At 47.0% G+C, this 21,212-nt stretch overlaps 1 protein-coding gene and 1 non-coding gene across 2 annotated transcripts in view; one reads left to right on the top strand and one right to left on the bottom strand.

Annotated features, from left to right (window-relative positions):
• The window catches only part of Ergic1 (endoplasmic reticulum-golgi intermediate compartment 1), a 117,129-nt gene extending 102,599 nt beyond the window's left edge, over positions 1 to 14,530 (top strand). The window contains exon 10 of the mRNA XM_017802640.2: positions 12,037 to 14,530. Within this exon, the coding sequence (XP_017658129.1) occupies positions 12,037 to 12,144 (108 nt within the window). The 3' untranslated portion in view covers positions 12,145 to 14,530. The remainder of the gene's footprint in view (positions 1 to 12,036) is intronic.
• Positions 14,531 to 17,681: 3,151 nt separating this feature from the next.
• On the bottom strand, positions 17,682 to 17,785 carry LOC115067303. The gene has a single exon (XR_003846732.1). It is a non-coding gene; the product is annotated as a U6 spliceosomal RNA (small nuclear RNA).
• Positions 17,786 to 21,212: the final 3,427 nt, after the last annotated feature.

The raw sequence follows: 21,212 nt of genomic DNA on the forward strand, positions 1-21,212 counted from the left end.
GTAGACCGGGTTTGTTTGTTTCCCCAGAGTTCTCCCTCCCTTGCCCCCCTTGGGTAAAAGATTAAAAGGTTTTGCTTCCAAGCAGATTTTTTTTTTTTTTTTGAAGAGACCAGATCTTCCTATGTTCCCCACACTGGCCCTGAACTCCTGGGCTTGGGAACCCTCTTATATCAGCCTCCAGAGCAGCTAGGGGTACCACTATACCTAACCTCATATTTTTAGTAATGGCTCCAGATCAGGGGTCTGAGTCCTAGGTGATTCATTTCCTACTGTGACTGGGCCTCTATTAGTCAGGACTCGTTAGAACAGACAATCTCTAGAGCTGGCTTGAGTGGTAGGTAGGCCTCAGGCATAGCTGTTCTAGCCACATTGTCAAAAGTATGTCTTTTCTATCTTTTGATCTTTTGATCTTTCTCTGAGCTGACTTTGTTCTCAAACAGAATTTACCAGTAGTTTTCTATGTCTCAATAATTCTACACCAAACCCCCAAAAGGATAGTGCTCTCATTGTCCTAGCTGAGGTCCCATGGTGTCCTTCTGCCCTTCTGGCTTAGAGAGTTTCTCTGGTTGGCCAGGCCTAGGTCTCTTGCTCTCTCTAAAGCCAAAGATTGTGAGAGATGAGATGCCTCAAAAGAAAAAAAACAAACAAACAAACAAAAAAAACCAAGGCCAGTGGATCTTAGGAGAGGGAAGAGTGAATGCTGGGGGGCAAATGGTCAGCTGGCTGTGACAAGGTCTTCATCCTCCATCTTGACCCTTGCTTCTGCCACCTCCCAGGGCCTGTAGGACTCAGGAACTCATGGGCAGGTGAGCTCTGCAGGTACAAAGAGCAGGTGGATACAAAGGGTGTCTTAAGCCTGGAGCTTAGTTAAGCCTCAGGACAGCTTTTTTTGCCATTCTGTGACTACACAGAAATTAGAAGCTCAGCAAATAGCACCTAGCATAGAACTAAAATAGCACACACAGACCAGAAAGCAGTTGCCACATATGTGGGAAAGGAATCATAGTTAGCATCTACATATAAAGAGTTGGGCAGCAGCTAAAAAAGACTCAAGCAGCCAGAAAGAAACATAGGCCACAGGGTTAAGGACCCACTGTTCCCAGAGGAGACTAGCAAAAAGATGCTTCAGTTCACTTGAACTTGAAAAAATGAGATTCAAAGTGGTAAGACCCAATCCCATCCTACCTGGCTGGAGATAGTCAAAGTGTGCCACTCATTACAAAGATCAGAACAAGGTAAAGCTAGTGGCCCACATTGGGGAGGAGATGCACCAGACTTTTCACCTCCCAAACAAGGGATTTGTAAACAAGTGATTTTACCCAGGATTCCACTAGTTGCATGCTAGGAGGGTATAGGTGCTGATTTGTACTCCTGTTCTGTTCCCACTGCAGACCCAAAATAATCCAGACACTAAAATACAAGCAGATGTCCCCCATGCTTCTAAGCAAGTGTGGCCTGCTTCTCAGAGGCCTTGGGGTCTGCACTACTGATGAGGGCAATAATACACAGCACTGCTGAGTATTATTCTTCCATGAGAATGTTCTTGCATGCCTCCCCCTCCCCATTCCCATTTGTTCATGGGAAGCATCTGAGCCTCTGAGTATTAAAATCACCTGGCAAGTGGCTGAGAAATGAAGCAGCTTCATTAACTGTTTGCTAGAATTGCCACATGCCAGGCCTGAGGGAGAGCCGAATCACACATATGGCCCCTGCCCTCCAGGAGCTCCCCAGTGGTGCAGAATGTTAGTGCGTACCAAGAACACAGTGCTGTGCCTTGTGGGTCCTGCTTCAGGCTCAACCATGACAGAGGAGTCCCTGGGCCCTGTTTAGCAAGGCCCTGACATGAAGGGGAGAAGGCAGCCACCGAAAGGGCCTTGTATATGCAGAGGCACCAATCTAGCTTCTCATGAAGGCCAAACAGCTCTCTCCATGGGGATGGACTCCCTGTGAGGTTAAGGTGAGCCATTATCCTTCCAAGAGCTGGACGTTCCACAAAGACACAGGAAGCACCTTCCTCACCAAACACCACCATGACTCCTTCCTTTGTCCTCCTCTCTTTGGCCCCAGGCTGTCAGTCTACCTCCACTGGAGTGTGGGCCAATGACGTCCCAGGCTTGCCAACCATACTGCTTCATGGACCCTCATGACATTAGCCTGGTGGGTTTTCTGATGGCCCCAGGCTGCCATCTTGGTTGCTATGGCAACTGCGGGGTCATCTCATGAGCTGGTCAGCTCCATGAGCCAGCCGGCTTCTGGCAGATGGTGTCATTGTGAAGCTTCAAAGCCTCTTGTCATGGCACAGCAGATGTGAAGATGACGCTGGCACTCAAACACACAGCACAAAGACCCCTGGAGCCTGCAAAGGGTGGGTGGGGCTGGAGCAGAGTGGAGACACCTGCCACGGCTTCCCTTCCTCTCCTTTTAAAATCAAACACTTGCGTGCAAAGCTCCAAACTCAAGTGGGTACCGTCTGCAAATAGCCCCTTAGAGGGGCTACTGAAGAGGGTCTTAGGTCAGGATGTCATCATGTGATGGCTTCAGAGGGAGGGGAGCAGCTGTGGCTGGGCTGGAGTGAGGGGCAGGGCTCCAAGCAGCTTTTCCACATACCTAGTACCTGGCTGATCCTGAACCTTCCTCCAGATCTAGTCTGTGGAGAACTTAGTCTACAGCACCCAGTCCCAGGCTGCCTGAGGTTCCTCTCTTGGGGCCCTCACAGCACCTTGATCAGACCCAGTCATATACCAGAAAATTCCTCCACCGAAGGAATGAACATTGCTTTGACAGCATGCAAGTGTAGTGTACCCCACCCCACCTGGCATGCATATCTGGCCCCGCCCCACCACTTGCTGAAACTCCTTTTTTGAGATCCCCTTCAAGTAGGCTGTGGTGACAGATTGGATGACTTCAGAGGTATCAGATCTCTTGCTTTGCATGGTTTACTTTATTTTGAAGTAATACCCAGAAGTCATAAAGTGCCAAATTGGGCTGGTATGACTGTAAAAATTGTCACCCACCAAAAAGTACCAGAGGCTAATATGCCCATTGAACATTCTCATTCAGCCCTTTCAACTGAAGAGACACTTAGGAGCCTTGGGATGAAGGGGTATTGTTGGAGTAAGCCCCTCCCACCAGCGTCCTCCCTCATACTTTCCTTACCGGGAAAACAGTCCCTAATACTTTAGACTGCACTTCACAGTTGTCAGGTCCAGTTATAACCTCCAGGTGCCATGACTCATTTACCATTGTGTCCCCAGCATCCAGCGTAGAGCCTGGCCCTGACATGAGTGTTCAAAGATGTATAAGAGACAGCTGCTTAAAGAAGTCATGGTAGAACTACTTTTATTAAGCACCTACCATTGCCAGGCAATTTTGTCATTATCCCCTTAACCCACCCAGACATCTCTAAGCATGTTTTAGATGTGAAAGGTGAAGAAACTCCTCCAAAATCACACAGCTAGTAACTAACAAGACTGAGTGGGACTTGACCCCCATGCCTGCCTTTCATCTCCTCCCCACCACCCCCATCTTTCAAAGCAAGGGCTCTCAAGAGTGTTGCAGTGACAGAGGCCCAGAAATCAAGGTGGGACATGAGCTGTTTGACAGTGACTTCTGTTCTAGGACAGAAGGAATTACAGCAGAAAATGAAGTGACAGTACCATGCACAAGCACACACACAGCCATAAACAGAAACCAACTATCCCCCTAAAGCTGGATGGCTGGCAGTTTGCACGGTTTCCTGCACATATCTGGTTTTCTTTGGTCTTTCTGTTTGAGTTTCTGCCTGCCTTTACCAGAAACAAAAGGCAGCAAGAGGGGAGAAACCATGAAGAATTGATTGGAGACAAACTCCAAACTGACAAGGTGGGCTGGGATGTAGCTCAGCCTGGGTAGAGCACAGGCTTAGCATACAGGAAGCCAGTTTGCAGACCTGCACAGTGCAGGTAGATGATACACAGGTATGCAAACAATGCACCTTGGTCCTCTGCCTCCACCAGCATCCCTGTGATGCACAGGACAGAACAAAGACCAAAGCAGGAGCTCTGATTCAGGATTGGATGTGTAGAAACCTTGGGACAGATCCCTCTGGGACAACTTGCAGAAGGCTGTGGACCAGATAGATGGAGGGAGAGGGGATGAATGAGGTGGAGCCTCTGGTACTTGGCTTTTCTTACCTGGGTTCTGTGGGATGAAAGGGATATAAGCCAGGGTAGGATCCATGGTTCAAGGAGGCTTGTTTTCAAAGATGCATAATTTCTACTCCTAAACCCTGTAGGTAGGGATTCCTGATTTCAGGATGTTTAATGTACAAACCTCTGTAGAAGAACTGAGAAAAATGTGTCATAGCTTAGACGGTCTCCGTACATGAGGAGAGGTACTAAGAGGAGAGCTGGGTTGGGAGCCAGGCAGTGTAAACTAAAAGAAAAAGCAGGGGACTAGAGAGATGGCACAATGGTTAAGAGCACTGACTGCTCAGTTCCAGGGTTCAGTTCCCAGCACCCACATGGCAGCTAACAACAGTCCATAACTCCAGTTTTAGGGGATCCAACGCCCTCTTATGACCTCTGTGGGCATTGCAGGACATGGTGCACTTACATATATGCAGGCAGTACACTCGTACACATAAAATATTTTTGAAAAAGAAAAAGATCTACATGTGGTTGGTGAACCCTGTTTTTTGACCTTCTGAGCATTCCTTCTTGGAGCCCCTGGCTTCTCTTCTGGCGTGGAGGTCATAGTCACCAGGACTGAATAAGATGGCAGAAGAAAGCATAGTGCAGGGCCAGGACATAGTAGGCACTCAACCAAGGGGAGCTTTTCTGTAGGGTGGGGAGGGGAAGTTTTTAGTTAAGCAGAGAGGGAACCCCCCTCTCTTCCAGGCCCTTGGGCTTGGGGGTGAAGATGAGAGGTCTGGCAGATGTGGCAGGCTAGGTAGAGACCTCCATCCCCACCCCTCCTCCATCTCCAAGCTCTCCCAAGCTCAGTCACCAGCCTCCCTTCCTGATGGCCCCGATTCTGCCTCTGCGACTTGGGTGTTCTCATCTGCGGCTCCAGCCTGTCTGCCGCCAGCAGCATATGATGAGACTCCGATTCATTTATTTATTTCCTCTGACTGTGCCCTTTTCCACAAGCCCTGAAACCACACTGACTGGATGAGGAAAGAGCGTGAGCACTTCCTGGCATTTGTGATCCACAGGCCTCACAGATACCCCATTGCATAGGTGGGAGAAACTGAGGCTCAGGGAGTTAAATTGGCCTTCCTGGCCAAGGACGCAGAGCTGGCTTCCACCCAGGAGTGTTTGCCCTGGTGCCGGCTCCCCCACCTCAGGGTGACAGTGGTACGGGCTCCTTCTTTGCAGCCAGCCACAGGGCAGTAAACATGGGCCTTGGGGTGGTGTTAGTGCTAGTGGAAAACAAGAATTCAGCTCTCTAGCCTCGCCTTCCATAGCATATGAAATTGAGAGCCACAATTAAAGCCTAAAGAAAATAAGACTTTTTAAAGTTAAGCTGGGGGTGTAACTCCAGGACAGAATACTTACCTGACATGTATGAGGCCCAAACACTGAGGAAAAAATTTAAAAATCAAAAGCTAGACTTGGTGAGATGGCTCAGTGGGTAATGGTACTTGTTCCCAAGACTAATGACCAGAGGTTTGATCCCTGGGACCCACGTGGTAGATGGAGAGAACTGATACCTCCAGGTTGTCTTCTGACCTCCACATGTGTACCATGGTGCATGCATGCACAATTATGCGCACACACACACACACACACACATCGATAAATGTAATTTTTTTTAAAAATCAGACTCAAAAACTAAAGTTAAATAAGCTGACTTGATTCTTGTCTCTGGAAGTCTGGGAAGCTATAGGCCCTCAGAAAGGAAGGTGCCAGGCTGAACAGAGCAGTGTCATTGCTGACTTCTGACGGATTGCTCAGAAGTCAAATTGCTTCTTGCAGACATACTGGAGTCTAGGTAGTGAGTTGTTCTGCTCCTGTTTCTGAAGCCGTGACTGCTGACCAGGGCAGGGTGACAGGCACTAGCCATAATGCCCCTTCCTAGCTCAGCAGCTCTGCTTCTTGGTCCCCCACAGGGAGACCCCCTCTCCCCAGTTGGCCCTTGGCCCTGGGGCCTGGTGGTGGTGAGGGCCAAGAGCACAGGCTCTGGAGTGTGTGTGTGTATGTGTGCCTCACACATGCTGGTTCTGTGCCATCCTAATCCTAAGGAGCAGTCTTCTAGTTTTTAAAAATAAGGAAACGGGCACAGGCATCAGTGTCAAACAGTGACAGAGTGAGAAAGGCCTAAGCCTGGTTCTGCAGACTCTAAGGCCAGGCTGTCCAACATAACTCAGCACCTCATGGGCCCCAGGCTGCTCTGCCCAGGCTCAGGGTCTGAAGGTGCCACAGTAGGGTGGGTGAGCTTGTCACGTGCCTCCCCTTCCTGAGCCATCACCTCTACATACACTTTTGTATCAGCTCCCAGCCAACACCTTCTGAGGATAATCCAGCATTCCTTAGCTCACTCTCAATTCATTCAGCCACTTGGTTTTGGTTGGTTGGTTGGTTGGTTGGTTGGTTGGTTGGTTGGTTGGTTGGTCGGTTTTTTGATACAGGGTCTTCCAGCTAGCCTCAATTCCATAGAGATCTGCCTGCCTCTGCCTCCTGGGTGGCAGGATTAAAGGTGTGCACCACCATACCAGGCCTTATTCATTCTACATGCATTGACTGCTTATTCAGCAAACACACCCTGTACACCTGCTGTAGACCAGTTCCTTCTGCTGTCTTTTCTCCCGTAAGCATGGAAATAAAAGAGAGTAAGCAATAGGGTTGACACAGGGCAGAAACCAGGAGCTCATTGACTGGGGAAGTGACTGAGTCCTGCCTGGAGGGAGGCTCTTCATCACAAATTCTCCCTGACCGTCACCTAGGCTGTGCCCTGCTGGGTGGCAGCCGCCCCTCTGTTTTGGGACCACCTCACTGCAGAGCCCCCTGGCTAACTTTAGTCCTAGGCAGCTGTGGAATCTGCATTACCTACATAAGAGCTCTGACCTCAGGACAAGGAACAGCCATGATTGACAGCTTCCCCAGTGAGTCCTACCATTACCCTGGTGCTGGTGGCTGCTATGTCCCTTCATATGTCATATGTCCTGTTTTTTTTGTTGTTGTTATTTTAAATGAGTTGACTAGTCTTCCTCTTAAAGTGCCAGGAAGAGAATGGGAATTGAGACCCAAAGGCCCTGTGAGAATTTGGTGATGGTACTTTTAAAATAGGTCTCAGGTGTAGAAAATAGCACATTTAGCAATGAAGTTAGAGACTGAAAGATGAGACTAGGTGTCATTTACTACCCACCTACTAAGTGCTAGGTACCCTTGAAGTGTTCTCTGCGGAGTGACAGAGAGGTGAGAACGCATTCCCCAATTTATTGATGAAGAAATGGAGGCTCAGAAAGATTCTACCATGGTTAGAATTATTAAGTAGCAGCCACTGCTCAGACCCCAAAGGTTGCATGCTCTCTGTTATCCAAGCAGGGAAGGCCACATAGGTACCCCAGTCTTGCTGCCTATGCTGGTCACTTGCAACAAGGAGGTGCATGCCTCCCTGCCTCACCACTATACCCTCAGAGAGGCCCAGAGCAACTGGGAATAGAATATTTCAGGTACCGTCTGCTTTTTCTCCATTTTATTCATTTATGTTGATCTTGGGCCCCTCCCTGCAGGGCAGGGCAATGCTGAGTAGCCAGGTCCCTGCCCCCTATTCAGGCTGTTCTTGGCATCCTACGGCATTACCTCCAGTCTCATCACAACTGGTTCATTTATTTCTTCCCCTGTTGCCCAAGGCATCATCAGCTGTGAGGCCTGTATTCCTTCCCCGCTCATGTGAAGTTGCCTCCAAGAGCCAACCCGCCCCTGTGGGACCTGCAGCTTCCTTTCCTTACCCATAGTAGAGCCCTGACCTTCTCAGGCAAGGAATGGCCATGTTTGACAACTTCCCCAGTGAGTCCCAGTGTGACATCACCTTGGTGCTGGTGGCTGCTGTGTCCCTTCATATGTTAACTCCAGCATGCTGCATGGCCTCAAGCCCCCTAGTACCCTGTCCTTGTAATTCTAATTCATCTCGGTCCAGTTGCTACCTAGGGTGGAAGTGAAATCCTTCAGCTCCCCTTACCCATGGCCATGTTCTCATAGTCAATCACAGTCTCTAAATACTGAAAGGAAATTTTCAGAAATAAATGGTTTATAAGTTTTAAAATAACATTGTACATAATAATATTCCTATTTTAATATCATTAGTCTCTTACTGTGTCTAATTTATAAATTAAGTATTGTATTATGTACAGAGAAAACCAGTGTATACTGAATTTGAGCCTATCTAGTTTAAGGCACCTTTGGGGGTCTTGCAATATATCCCCTGAAGATGAAGGACCACTGTAATGAAAACAGTGACAGGCCACTAGAATCTTCTCAGCTTTAAGGAAGCCCCTGAAATGTATCCCAATTCTTTCTGTCCTTACAGTCTACCAGAATCTAGCCCCTTCTATAGACAAGGGGGATTGCTTGTGAGTGGGTTGAGTGACATCAGCAGCTACGCATTGCAGCTCACTGCAGGGTCCCCTTGGTCCTAAGGCTGACAGTAACTTCTATCACTGGACCACTTGTTTAGCTTCCAAGCTCCCTCAGTTTCCCCACAGGCTGTATCCTCTTGCGTGCCCCAGTGCATGTGTTGTCGTCTTCTGCCCTGAGCCAGCCCAGTGAAAGAAGGCCTCAGACCAGTGCCAGGTGTATGTGAGTCATAGGAATTCAGGCTCAAGTTATGGTGTGGATGAATGCAGATGGGGGAAGGGTTATTTTTTATTTTTTGCTCCACTGCACTTAAGTCACATTTTCCTAGCCTCCGATCCAAGCTCTAAAAGCATTTTGTGGTATAAAATCTCCCATCATCTGATCCACTCTACCGAAATAAACTAGCTCCCCTGCCGTCATCTTCCCTGAAAAGTGCCCCTGCGTCATGCGCTGAGGCTGGTGGGGAGAGGCCTGGCCTGTTTAAAAACACTTCATCCTAATCCCCACCACATCCCCCATCCTTGTCACTCCCTGGGGGGCTCCTCAGGTTTCTTGGGCTGTTCATGGAATGCCAGCTGCTCCACTTACAAGCCATCCACACAGACCTGCTCTGTCTTGGGCCTTGCAACCCTCTGCTTAGCTCATCTCATGAAAATACCATTTAAAAGATAAATGCTAGTGCAGGGTGCCCTTCCCTCTTACCTTCACTGTGTCTTCTGGCATCCTACCACTTGGCATCTGATGATCCGTGAAGGCAACACCTCCATCCAGAGTCCTGCAGAGGTTATGTGTCTATAACTGTCTGTCCACAGATAGCCCCTCCAGGACTGTTCAGTAAGTATAAGAATACTAACCAACATACAAAATTATATGTAAAGCATAGCAGTTTAAGTTGCAAATTCAAAGTTAGTATAGATGCTCCTCGGCGTATGTTTGAGTCATTTTCCATGTTCCCATCATAAGTGGAAAATATCAAAGTCAAAAATATAGAGTTGAGCATAATGGTGCACACCTTTAATCCCAGCACTCGGGAGGCAGAGAGAGGCAGGCAGATCTCTTGTCTGCAAGTCTAGCCTGTTCTACATAGTGAGTTCCAGCTGGGCCTACAGGGAGACCCTCTCTCAAAAATGCAAAAAAAAAAAAAAAAAAAAAGGACTTGTGACATTGGTGGTATAGTGGTGAGCATAGCTGCCTAAAGGCAGCTGAGCTGGGCACAGTTCCCACCCAAGGCAGTGTGCCCACATTTGGGGGCTGGAGAGATGGCTCAGCAGTTAAGAGCACTGGCTACTCTTGCAAAGGACTCAGGTTTGGTGCCCAGTACCCACATGGTAGCTACCATCTATCTAAACTCCAGTTCCAGGGGATCCAGTGTCTGCTTCTGACCTCTGTGGGCATTGCATGACATGGATCACTTACATACATGCAGGCAATACACTCATGTACATAAAATAAAATTTAAAAATGCATAGACTTGGGGGCTAGAGAGATGGTTCAGTGGTTAAGAGCACTGGCTGCACTTGCAGAGGGCCCAGATTCTATTCCCAGCAGCTAACAATCATCTGGAATTCCAGTTCCAGGGGATTCGATGCCCTCTTCTGACCTCCAAGAACATTGCATGACGCAGGTACACTTACATGCAATGCAGGCAGTACACTCATACTCATAAAATAAAAATAAACTTTTAAAAAACTACATAGACAATACAGCTAACCTACCCAACACCATGCCTTAACCCAGGCTACTTTAAACATGTTCAGAACACTAACATTAGCTTACAGTGTGCAAAGTCACCTAACAGAAAGTGAAAGGTGAGAATACCTCATATAGTTTGTTGAGTAGTACACTACAAGTGAGAGACAGAACAATGTATGGACATGCCTTTGCACCTTAGTGAAAGTGAACAATCCTAAGCAAACCATCATAGGTCAAGGACTATATGTAATTAAGTTTGATCGGGCATTTCTTAGAAGCAGGAGGGTGTCACCATGTTAGGAACGAAGACTCAACTGGGGTAGGGGAGGTACATGCCTGTAATCCTAGCACTTGAGAGATAGAAAAAGGAGGATCAAAAGTTCAAGGTCGAGGCTGGAGAGATGGCAGGGCAGTTAAGAGCACTGACTGGTCTTGCAAACCTTGCAGAGGTTTGGTTCCCAGCACCCAACTATCCTGGCTAACAACTATCTGTAACTCTAGTTCCAGGGGATCCAGTACCCCCTCCTGGCCTCTGTGAGGCATTGCACAGCTTGGAGGCACTTACATACATGCAGGAAAAGCCCTCAAAATAAATCCAAAAATTTTTTAAGTTCAAGGTCATCCTCAGCTATATAATGAATTTGAGGCCAGCCTGAGCTATATGAGACCCAAAACAAAAATAAAAAAACAAAGCACAGAGTCCAACATTTTGAACTCCAGTTCAGCCTTTTGCTGTGGCATTGGTCAAGTGACTCAGGACCTCCTTAGCTTTGCAGTAGATAAAGGATAGCACCAGCATCCTGTTGTTTACCTGGAGGCTCTTTGAGGTCATCGGCCATTCTGGACCTTGCTAAGTACTGTCTGCTGTGGTTCTGATGTATGGATAGACAGCCTCATTCATCCTTCTCCTCTTACAGCTGTTCTCAGCAGGGATGATTTTTACCTCAGGGAACATTAGACAGTGCTTGGCGACAACCTGCTTGTCTGCAACCAGAGGAAGAATTAATTGTCTGGGCCTAAAAGTCAGAAATATCACTAGAAATGTCATCCTGATGTAAGCTTTCTGATAGCCACACAGGCCTCTCTGTCCTTTTAGTGCTTTCTGTGGTTGCAATCTTGCTGTTTAGGGTATGAATATTTGCTTACTACCAGTCCACAGAAAAAGTATGAACTGCAGAGAATGGGAGTGTTCTTTTGAGTTCCAGGCCTAGTGTGACTGGTTTAGCTGACTGCAGGTCTATCACAGGCAGACACTGGATCTGTTAGAATCAGAATCCAGTCCCATGTGACCTGCATGTATATAACCTTGGGTCAGGGGACATCAGATCCTCCATCACTTTATTTGGAAAATATATATATAAATAGTTGTGAAACTAGTGGAGGTTCACACTCAGGCTCCAAGGTCAAGACATACCTGAGTTCAAGTCACAGCTACTTACTTGGTGAGCTCTGGGAAGTGACCCAGCAGAGCCTCATTTCCCTCACCTGTGAAATGGGTCTAATAATCTCCTTCCTCATACAGAGTTCATCTGAAAAAGGAACTGATGTTGGTGGTGATTGCTTTTTTTGTTATTAAATTCATCATCCAGTAAGTGGTTTTCTTTGAGTCCTGAGTACTGTTGGTGACAAGTTGGCCAAAAAAAAAAAAAAATAGGTGTCATGGGGCAGCATGTCTGCTGCACAGGGAGAGCTCATCCTTTCATAATGCAGGAAAGGGCTCCAGCCTAGTGCTTCCTCCAGCACTGCTGTGTGACCTCTGACACACTCCCTTCTCACCCTTTTCCAGATCTGTGCCATCATTGGTGGGACCTTCACTGTCGCCGGCATTTTGGACTCCTGCATCTTCACCGCCTCGGAAGCCTGGAAGAAGATCCAGCTGGGCAAAATGCACTGACATCTTATCCAGTCCAGTGCTGAGGACCTGGGACCCCGCTAGCCCTGCCTCCAGCGCCTGTCTCCTTCTGCCTCTCTCTGTCCCAATGTGTGCGGGGAGAAGGGCGGGTCATGGTGGCTTGAGGTTCCAAAGCTACCTCTTCCCCGTATTTTAGATAAATTAACACTGCCTGAAGTTGTGGTGTTCCTTTCCCTGAGTTGCTCCAAGACCAGAGTCAGGCAAGGCAAGGTATTCCAAGGATGTTGGGGACTCCTCCTGGGGTAGGGAAGGGGGTTGCAGCCCTTTCTCTCTTAGGGAATAGCCCAGAGTCCCCATAAACCAGATCCCAGCTAGGCCTTGACAATCTTACAGCAACCCACCATTAGGACACAGAATTGCTTGTTTTCTCCCAAGATAGCCAACCTGAGTTTTTAGCCTTGGGACCAGACTGCCCAAAGGTACTGCCACCTGGCACTTTCAATGTAGCATGGTACTTCCCAGGCAAGCCCCTAGATTTGGGATTGTAGCTGGAATTCGCTTCTGCCAGTCCCTTCATGTCCAACCTAGAGCCCAGATCTTATCCCTTATCCCCACTCCCACCTTATTCTAAAAAGCAGGCGCCCAATTACGTGGTAGATACTAAAATCCACCCGCCAGTCATGAGGCAGGTCACAGGTGCCCCATTCTTTGTTCTTCTGAATCCCCTACCAATGTGCCTCAGTGGCTGTGCTATGTGGCAACAGCATTTCTTGGTGAAGGGGCTGGTTCCCACTGCCAAGTGCCCCCACCATCACTGTTACACTCTGCAGAGGCAAGGGGTGGGGCTGTGCAACTGGGAAATACTCCTTGGAAGAGCACATAAGGCATAGTCGTGCAGTTCCATCCAAACGGAAAAATGCCAGTGATTATGTCTTGACCTCTTCCAGACAGCCACCGTTGGTCCCAAGGCCTTAGCTGGGGAAACGAAGCAGACCAGCCCTTCCCCTGTTTGCACCTCCACCTTCCAGGCTCCCAAGGGGCCTGTGCTAGCATTTGGACCTCAGGCAGCCAGTGTGTGACCGGCTTGCCATTGAACTCCCCTATGGGCAGACCACACACCAACTCTTTCCCTGCCCCCGGGGCTGGGGTCCCTCCAGTGTCTCCACTTGCTCTAGAGGTAGATCCCTTCCCTGCTGCTCCCACTCATCCATCCTTTTTTTGTCCTGAAAGGGAGGGGTAGTGGTCCGGGCCTGAATTCCACCCAGAGAATTTTAGCTCTGCTGTCTTGTCCCAGGGAGAGCTGCATGCCTGGGCTTCATTTACATCAAGATTGTTTGCATACTTTTGTAATGAAGGGGAGTTTCCAGTAGGAAGATTTTTTTTTTTTAATGGTCTCTATGGATAGAGTCTCTGCCATCTATAATTTTTGCCTCTGAATTCCAATTAGCAAAGCTTCCCCTTTTACATATAAGTTAACTGCTGTTGTGTATGTAAGCTGCCTCTGGGTATTTCTGGTATCTGGCCACTTGGATAGATTTATTTTCTTCACGCCTCCCCTGACCCTTCCCCCCTTTTTTTTGTAAAACATTCTGTTCCCTGGTTACAGAAAGCAGTCTCTTTGGTGTGTGAGTATCTGCACCTGTGGGGGGTGGGGCAGGGTGGGGCAGGGCGGGGAATAAGTGGCATGCACATGAGTTGAAATCCCACTTTTATGAGGGCATAGGGGATGTCAGTTTCCCATGGAAGAGACACCTCTGCCTTGTTACTCTTGTAAACACAATCTCAAGGGGAAAGTTTTTCCCCACTCATTGGATTCAAGTTTTCCCCCACTCACTGGGTCCAAATAGATTATTAAAAGGCTGATTTTCAGAAATACTGCTGTGTGACTGCCTTGGTTGTGGCTGGGTAGTTTTGAAGGCTAGGATGGGACAGAGAGTGAAATTTAATGCTACAGGACAGAGGTTGGAAATGTTAAAAAGCAGTTCCTCTGAGAACTGAGAGTCTCATGCAGGCTACTTAACTGTTATAAACCACTGGCCTTCAAGATTCTAGATGGCGTTGTCCTGGCCAGATCATGTCTGTAGAGGACTGGGGAAGGTTCTAGAAAGGAGGGCTTGTTGTGATCAAGTTTAACCATCGGCACCTCAAGTCCATCTATTGATTCCCGTGAGGAAGGTATCCTGGTGTTACTAAAGGTTGACAGGTAAGGCAGCTCCACTCTGCAGAATGACAGTTCCCTCACCTGTAGGGCTCTAGCTGTGCAGAAGCGTTTGCTAAAAACAAAAGAATTTTGTCTCCTGTTTGCTGTTAAGCACTGGTGTTACTAGAAATTTTAGGGAGCTCCACATGGGATGCCATATGTTACTGGAGGAATTAGGGTCCCCTCTTGAGGTTCTTAGTCTCTTCAATAAAATACTTTGAGAATGGACTCTGATGGAAATTCAAAGGTGTTTTATTAGGGTTTAAAGGAACAACTTCAGGGCAGGCACTGTAAATCTCATCAGCTACTGGGAGGAGGGAGACGGAGGAGAGGAAGAGAGACAACCATGCCCTTTTGAGCATGATTAGGCTTTGGCCAGCATCCAAAAGGAGATAGAAGAAAAAGAGAAAGTTGCACCTTTCTGAGTTAAGAATCAGAAACACAGGCTGACCTAACAGAACCTCATGGTGGCTCCCTAGCGACTGCACTGGGGGCAGGTTTTCTAGGAAGGAAAAGTACATTATTTCACTAATGGGTTATTTATTCCTCTTATCTCTTTAGCATGGCTTAAGGTGAATTATCCTTCCTAAGGGGTACTCACTTGGCCAGGTGGTTGATGGATTGGCACAACTGGATTAACTCTTGAAGGAGACAATGGCATGTCTCCAAACATAGTGGATTCTATTCTTTCATCCAGAAGGAAACAGCTTTCCCTTCATGGGCCTCCAATGCTATTTTAACACTAGGTTTTGTATTATTGTTGTTGATGGTGGTGGTGCTGCCTCTGCTGGGGATCAAACCCAAGCCTTTGCCCATCCTGGCCAAGTGCTTTACCACAGAGCTACATCCCCAACCCATTAGCTCCTCTCTTTCATAGTCAAATATGTGCAGTTGTGCCAGGCATGGTGGTGTACGCCTTTAATCCCAGCAGCCAGAAGGCAGAGGCAGGTGAATCTCTGTGAGATAGAGGTCAGCCTGGACTACATAGTTCCAGGCCAGCTGGGGCTACAGGGGAACCCTGGCCCCCCAAAAAAGAGTAGGGGGCTGGAGCGATGGCTCAGTGGTTAAGAACACTAGCTGCTCTTGCAGAGGACCCCAGTTTGGTTCCTAGCATCCACATGGAGGCTAACAACTGACCATAACTCCAGTTCCAGGGTCCTAATCACTTTTGGCCATGTCGGGCATTGCGTGACACAGGTGCACTTGGCACACATACACACAAAACACTCATATACATAAAAATTTTAATTGCATTTATGTTTTATGTTAAGCATTCTGCTGCTGCTGCTGCTGGAAAATGATAAATCAGCATGGAGGAAGGGGAGGGAACTATGAGCATGATTAGAAAATGAAGACTCCTTGGGCTGGAGAGAGATGGCTCAGTGGTTAAGAGCACTGGCTGTTGTTGCAGAAGACCCAGGTTCAAATCCCAGCACCCAAATGGCAGCTAACAACTGTCCATAACGCCAGTTACAGGGGATCCAATGCTCTCTTCTCTCTCTGGGCACTGCATAACACCGGTGCACTTACATAACATGCAGGGATAACAGTCATACACCTAAAATAAAAATTAGAAAGTAAAGACTCCTTGGATTAAGCTGTTCCTTGATTGTTAAAAGTCCTGAAGGATGTAACTGGACCAGCTACATTCTAGCTGTGTGTCCTTGGTCTAGATCCTTAACTTCTCCATGTCTTAGTACCCTTTGGTCAAAATGGGGGTAGCACAGGCTGCTCTTGCAGAGGACTTGTGTTCAATTCCAAGCACCCACATGGCAGCTAATAACTGTCCATAACTCCAGTTCCAGGGGAATTCAACTATGTCTTCTGACCTCCACAGGCATTGCACATGGGTTCACATGGGTGAACTTAAATACGTGCAGACAATACAGTCATACGCATAAAAATAATAAAGAAGGTGGACTCCATGGATCTTCTTTACTTCAGGCCTTTGAAGCCTCAATAGGTTAGACTAATATGGATAAACACACAAAGGGTAATCAGTCCATCAAAACCATGCCAGGGAAGGGATCAGCCTGCATGAAATTCCTCACTTATTCTCCCCAGGACCTGTCTCTTCCAACCCATTGACATTTCAGTGACTCTGATTCCCAAAACCAGGGCAAGGTTTTTGTGCCTCTTAGTCATCAGCTGTGTGTGTGCCTGTACTTGTTTACCTACTGCTGTGTCTTTTAATAAGATATTAGTTACCAATTAAGTGAGATTGAAGAGGGAACTAAGTAAAACTAAGTTGAATGCTTTGGAAATACTGGCAAAGGTAAACTGTCATCCCTTTCCCCAAATGTCCCTGAATTAGACACGAATATGACCACATTAAAGGCTTGACAGTATGAGCTCTTGGGGAGGAGTCTGTCTTCCATTGCAAGTGCCAAAGTTCTCACTCCACCTAAAGAAACCAAATCCTGCAATTGTTAGATAGGTTTGTGTCAAAATTTGGTTTTTATCTGGAAAGTAGAAAACTCCAAGTAAATTTTCTTCGTAGAAACTCCCTGCTTCCAAGGTCAAAAGATTGACAGATGAATTTTAAATTGACATACAGCATTAAAAGAACAAATGTTCTTTTTGTAATTTCTCCATTCAGCAAACTTTTCTGATCATTGCTACTCAAATGTGGATCACAACGACTTCATGGAGAACAGCTTTATATGAAGGACTGCAGAGCACATCCATAGAGGGCTGAATGACAAGTTGGAGGTGGGGGAACCTGGGTAGAAATGCTGCTCCCAGAAGGCAGTGGTGAAGGTGTGTCACCAGGAGAGAAGTTGGAGTGCTTGGAGAGATGGGTATCAAGTCTGGGATGAGGCCTGGGAAGAAGTGAGGTAAAGTAGTAGGGCTCAAAATTAGGTGTAGCGGGACATGCCTTTAATCCCAACATTCAGTAGGTAGAGGCAGGCGGATCCCTATGAGATGGAGGCCAGCTTGGTCTACATAGTGAGTTCCAGGCTAGCTGGGGCTACTGGGATATCCTGCCTCAAAAAAAGAGGAGGAGGAGGAGGAGGAGGAGGAGGAGGAGGAAGAAGAAACTGGTTGAGAGGGGCCTAGGGAGATATCTCAGTAGGTAAAGGCACTTGATGCCAAGTCTGATGACCCACATGGTGGAAGGAGAGAACTGACTCCCACAAGTTGTCCTCTAACCTCCCATGTGTGCTGTAGCATGTGTGTGCATGTACACATACACCCACACACACACACACACACACACACACACACACACGTAATGTTTTTTTAAAAAGGCCATGGAGATGGCTCAACAGCTACCTGATGACCTGAGTTCAACCCCAAAATCCATGTAAAGATGGAAGGACAGTCTCCATAGAGTTGTTCTCTGACCTCTACATATGTGCCATACACACATAATAATTTTAATATGGAATGCTTCATGAGTTTCTGTGTCATCCTTGCACAGCGGCCATAACGTTTCTGTGTATCTTTCCAATTTTAGTATAAATGCTGCAAAGCCAGCCCAAAATCAAAAAAAAATTCTAAAACTTGTTTTCAGGCTGAAGATGTAGCTCATTGTTAGAGTGTGTGCTTTACGCATGAGGCCCTAGGTTTAGCCCCACCATTAAAACAACAAAAATCCTGGCACTTAATTCCAGAAGGTTCATTTGAGCAGACAGATACAGAATCCAGGAATGTAAGAGAGGACACATGGAAGAGCACTCACTGAAGACCCTTTTCCCTCCTGGAGGCTGTTTCTTGCCAGTTCTCCGGCGATAAGGTCACATTTTTTTTTTCTAACTCATCATTGGTAAGATTGGGCATCCTCTGCATGCCAGGAGGGAACAGAGAGGCTTAGCATCCTGGTCACACAGCTAGCTGGTGGTAAAGTTGGAATTGCACATCTGCTTGAGTTCAGGGTTGTGAATGTATGGACTGGCCACTGAAGCTGTCACAAGAGAAAGCCAGAAGTGGAGGGAGGAGGATGAGAGCAAGAGGAACATTTTTCTTTTTATTTTTTCTTCTTTTTCTTTGGGTCATGGGTGTTTGAGACAGGGTCTCCCTATATCCCTATAGCCCTGGCTGGCCAGGAACTTTATCTTTTTTTTTTTTTTTTTTTTTTTTTTTTTTTTAAAAAAAAAAAAAAAAAAAACTGTAGCCCCAGCTGGCCTGGAACTTTCTGTAGATTAGGCTGGCCTCGGGCTCACAGAGATCCACCGGCCTCTTACCTCCAAAGTGCTGGGATCAAAAATGTGCACCAGGACATTTGGTTTTGCTTTTTTGCTTTTTCTTTTAAAACAGCCTGTGAGGGGGGCTGGAGAGATGGCTCAGTGGTTAAGAGCACTGGCTGCTCTTGCAGAGGACCTGGGTTCAGTTCCCAGCATCCCCACAGTGATTAACAACTGTCTATAACTCCAGTTCCAGGGGATCTGGACACTCTTCTGACCTCTGTGGGTATTGCACAACCCTGGTGCACTTACACACATGCAGGCAATACATTCATACACATAAAATAAAAATAAATCAAATATTTAAAGAAACCCATGAGGGACCTGGGGTTATACCTGCATTGGGGGCTCCCCAAATCTCTGGTATGGCTTTGTACATAGCTTCATGGAGACACCAGATAAGTTAATAAGTGAATGAATATGCAAGAAAATGGGTAAGAGAATGGTTTAATGAGCAGATAATAGAGGAGCCAGGAAACAGAGAAGCCAGTGAGTGAGCGATTGAATGAATGAATGAAATCCCCTGAAGGACTGCTCTGACCCTTCTGGGCACCTGCCTCTGTGTTGTCACTGAAAGTGACTGCCCCCTTTCTGAAGCCTGGGCACACAGACAATTGATAACACTTTAGTCACTATTGTCTCAAAAGCTTTACTGCAGACAACCCGTGGAACTTGCCTCCAGAAGTTTCCAACACTGATTGCAAAGGTCTCTAAAATAAAATCCTAAACAGGATCCTACAATAGTTCAGAGTTCTAGTAACTACTGATGTTTAACAATTTCATCACCATGTTACCAACTCTAAAAAACGAGGAGTGTGCATGGGACCAGCCCGAAGCTGGCTTTTTGACTTTGGACAAGAGATCGTTGTTTCTGTCTCTTAGGATCCCCCATCTCTTGAGTGAGCATGACAGTTTCATACAGCATCTGGCAGAGAGGTGTTCAGCAGACGTAATATGAATGGATGAATGGGAGGGCCAAAGAGAATGAACGAATACTACTTTATACAGAATAAGCACCTTGGGTTCCTAACCTGAAAACACCGGAGGCTTGATATCTTTTCCCTCCTTCCCCGCCACTACAGTGCTCAGTCCACATGGCATGTCTCCTTCACAGCGCCAGCCAGGACCAGGAAAGACTTGATACACGGAGGATGTGCAGCGTGTTTCAATCAGACGAACCTGCAGGTGGCGCCCGCGCTCCCAGCAATCCTCGGCAGGAGAAGAGCCGAGCTAGCGCCCGACCTGGGAGGGGCGGGGCCGGGACCCTAAGGTGGGCGGGACGCGGCAGGGGTGGGCGGGACTTTGGGACGGGGCCCCAGAGGCAGCTGCAGAGTCTTTCCAAAGCTCTCAAGCAGTTAAAAATCATAGAGGTAGCACATCCTGCACTCTCCTCGGGCGTGATGCATCGCACGTGTTTTCATGGCACACAGAAAACTAACGGTTTGCATCTTTGCAATTAAAGATAGGAGTCTGGGCACTGAGGGTATATATAGCTCAATGTTACAGCTCTTGCCTAATGTGCTTGAAGAGCTGGGTCCTGTCCCCAGCATTAAAAGTCTGAATGTGAAGATTGATAAATACATGGGCCATTCTTAGGATTATCCTGGAGCTAGCCCCACACATAGGCCTCTGCCTTAGGAATAATGTGATTATAACGGAATGCTGTGTGCCAGACACTGTTCTGAACATTCTACTAAACTCATTTAATCCTCTTGACAATCTGACAAGATCATACTCATTTTACAGATCAGAAAACTAAGACTCCAAAACATGCAGTTCCCAAGGTCTAGCAATAGGAAGAGGCACTTGGGACCTGGTATGATTTTACCATGCAAGAGCTAAACAAACGAAGGGGAGGTGGGGGTTCAAAACTATCCCCGGGGCTGGAGAGCTGGCACAGCCGTTAAAGGCTCAGGCTCACAACCAAAACTATCCCCAAATGTTGGTACCCCTCAAAATCTTTTCAAGGGGATAGAATGCTTTTTTGGAATTCAGATTTGAGCCTGTGTGGTGGCACACACCTTTAATCCTGGCTCTTGTGAGGCAGAGGCAGGTGGATCTCTGTGAGATGGAAGCCAGCCTGGTCTACATAGTGAATTCAAGGCTAACTGGGTCTATAGGGATACCCTGTATCAAAAAAAGTTCAGATTTCAGGGACAGGGAAATCATAATTCAGTGGTACAGTGTATGCTTAATATGTTGGAGCCCTGGCTTCAATCCCCAGCACCAAAAAGTTTAATTTTCATTTCAATATAACTCAATAAACAATAATAATTTATAATTCAATAAACCTTCTATCATGTGGTTATCTAGAAATTGTGGTAAGGCACAATTTTGCATTTTTAATTTCTTGGTAATTCTGAAGAAGCCAGTCAGATGGCATTTGGAAAGAGTGTCATGGTATTTAAAAAACTTGGACAATATACAAGTTGCCTTCCAAATGGGCAGGTTCCACACAGATTCAACCAGCCACAGATGGAAAATACTTAGAAAAAGGTGTTCAACTCTATTGAATATGTACATTTTTTCCCATTTTCTGGGCAATGCAGTATAAGAATGACTTACATAGTTTTGCATTGTACTAGATATTATAAGTAACCTGGAGATTATTAAGTATACAGGAGGATAGACACAGGTTCCATGCAAGCCTTATGAACATTTGATGGAATGGACATACACATCCGTGGATGAGGGTTCTGCAACCAATCCTCCTGGATACTGAG

The sequence above is a fragment of the Nannospalax galili genome, unplaced genomic scaffold (assembly GCF_000622305.1).
Source record: "Nannospalax galili isolate Female #2095 unplaced genomic scaffold, S.galili_v1.0 scaffold104, whole genome shotgun sequence".
NCBI lineage: Eukaryota > Metazoa > Chordata > Mammalia > Rodentia > Spalacidae > Nannospalax > Nannospalax galili.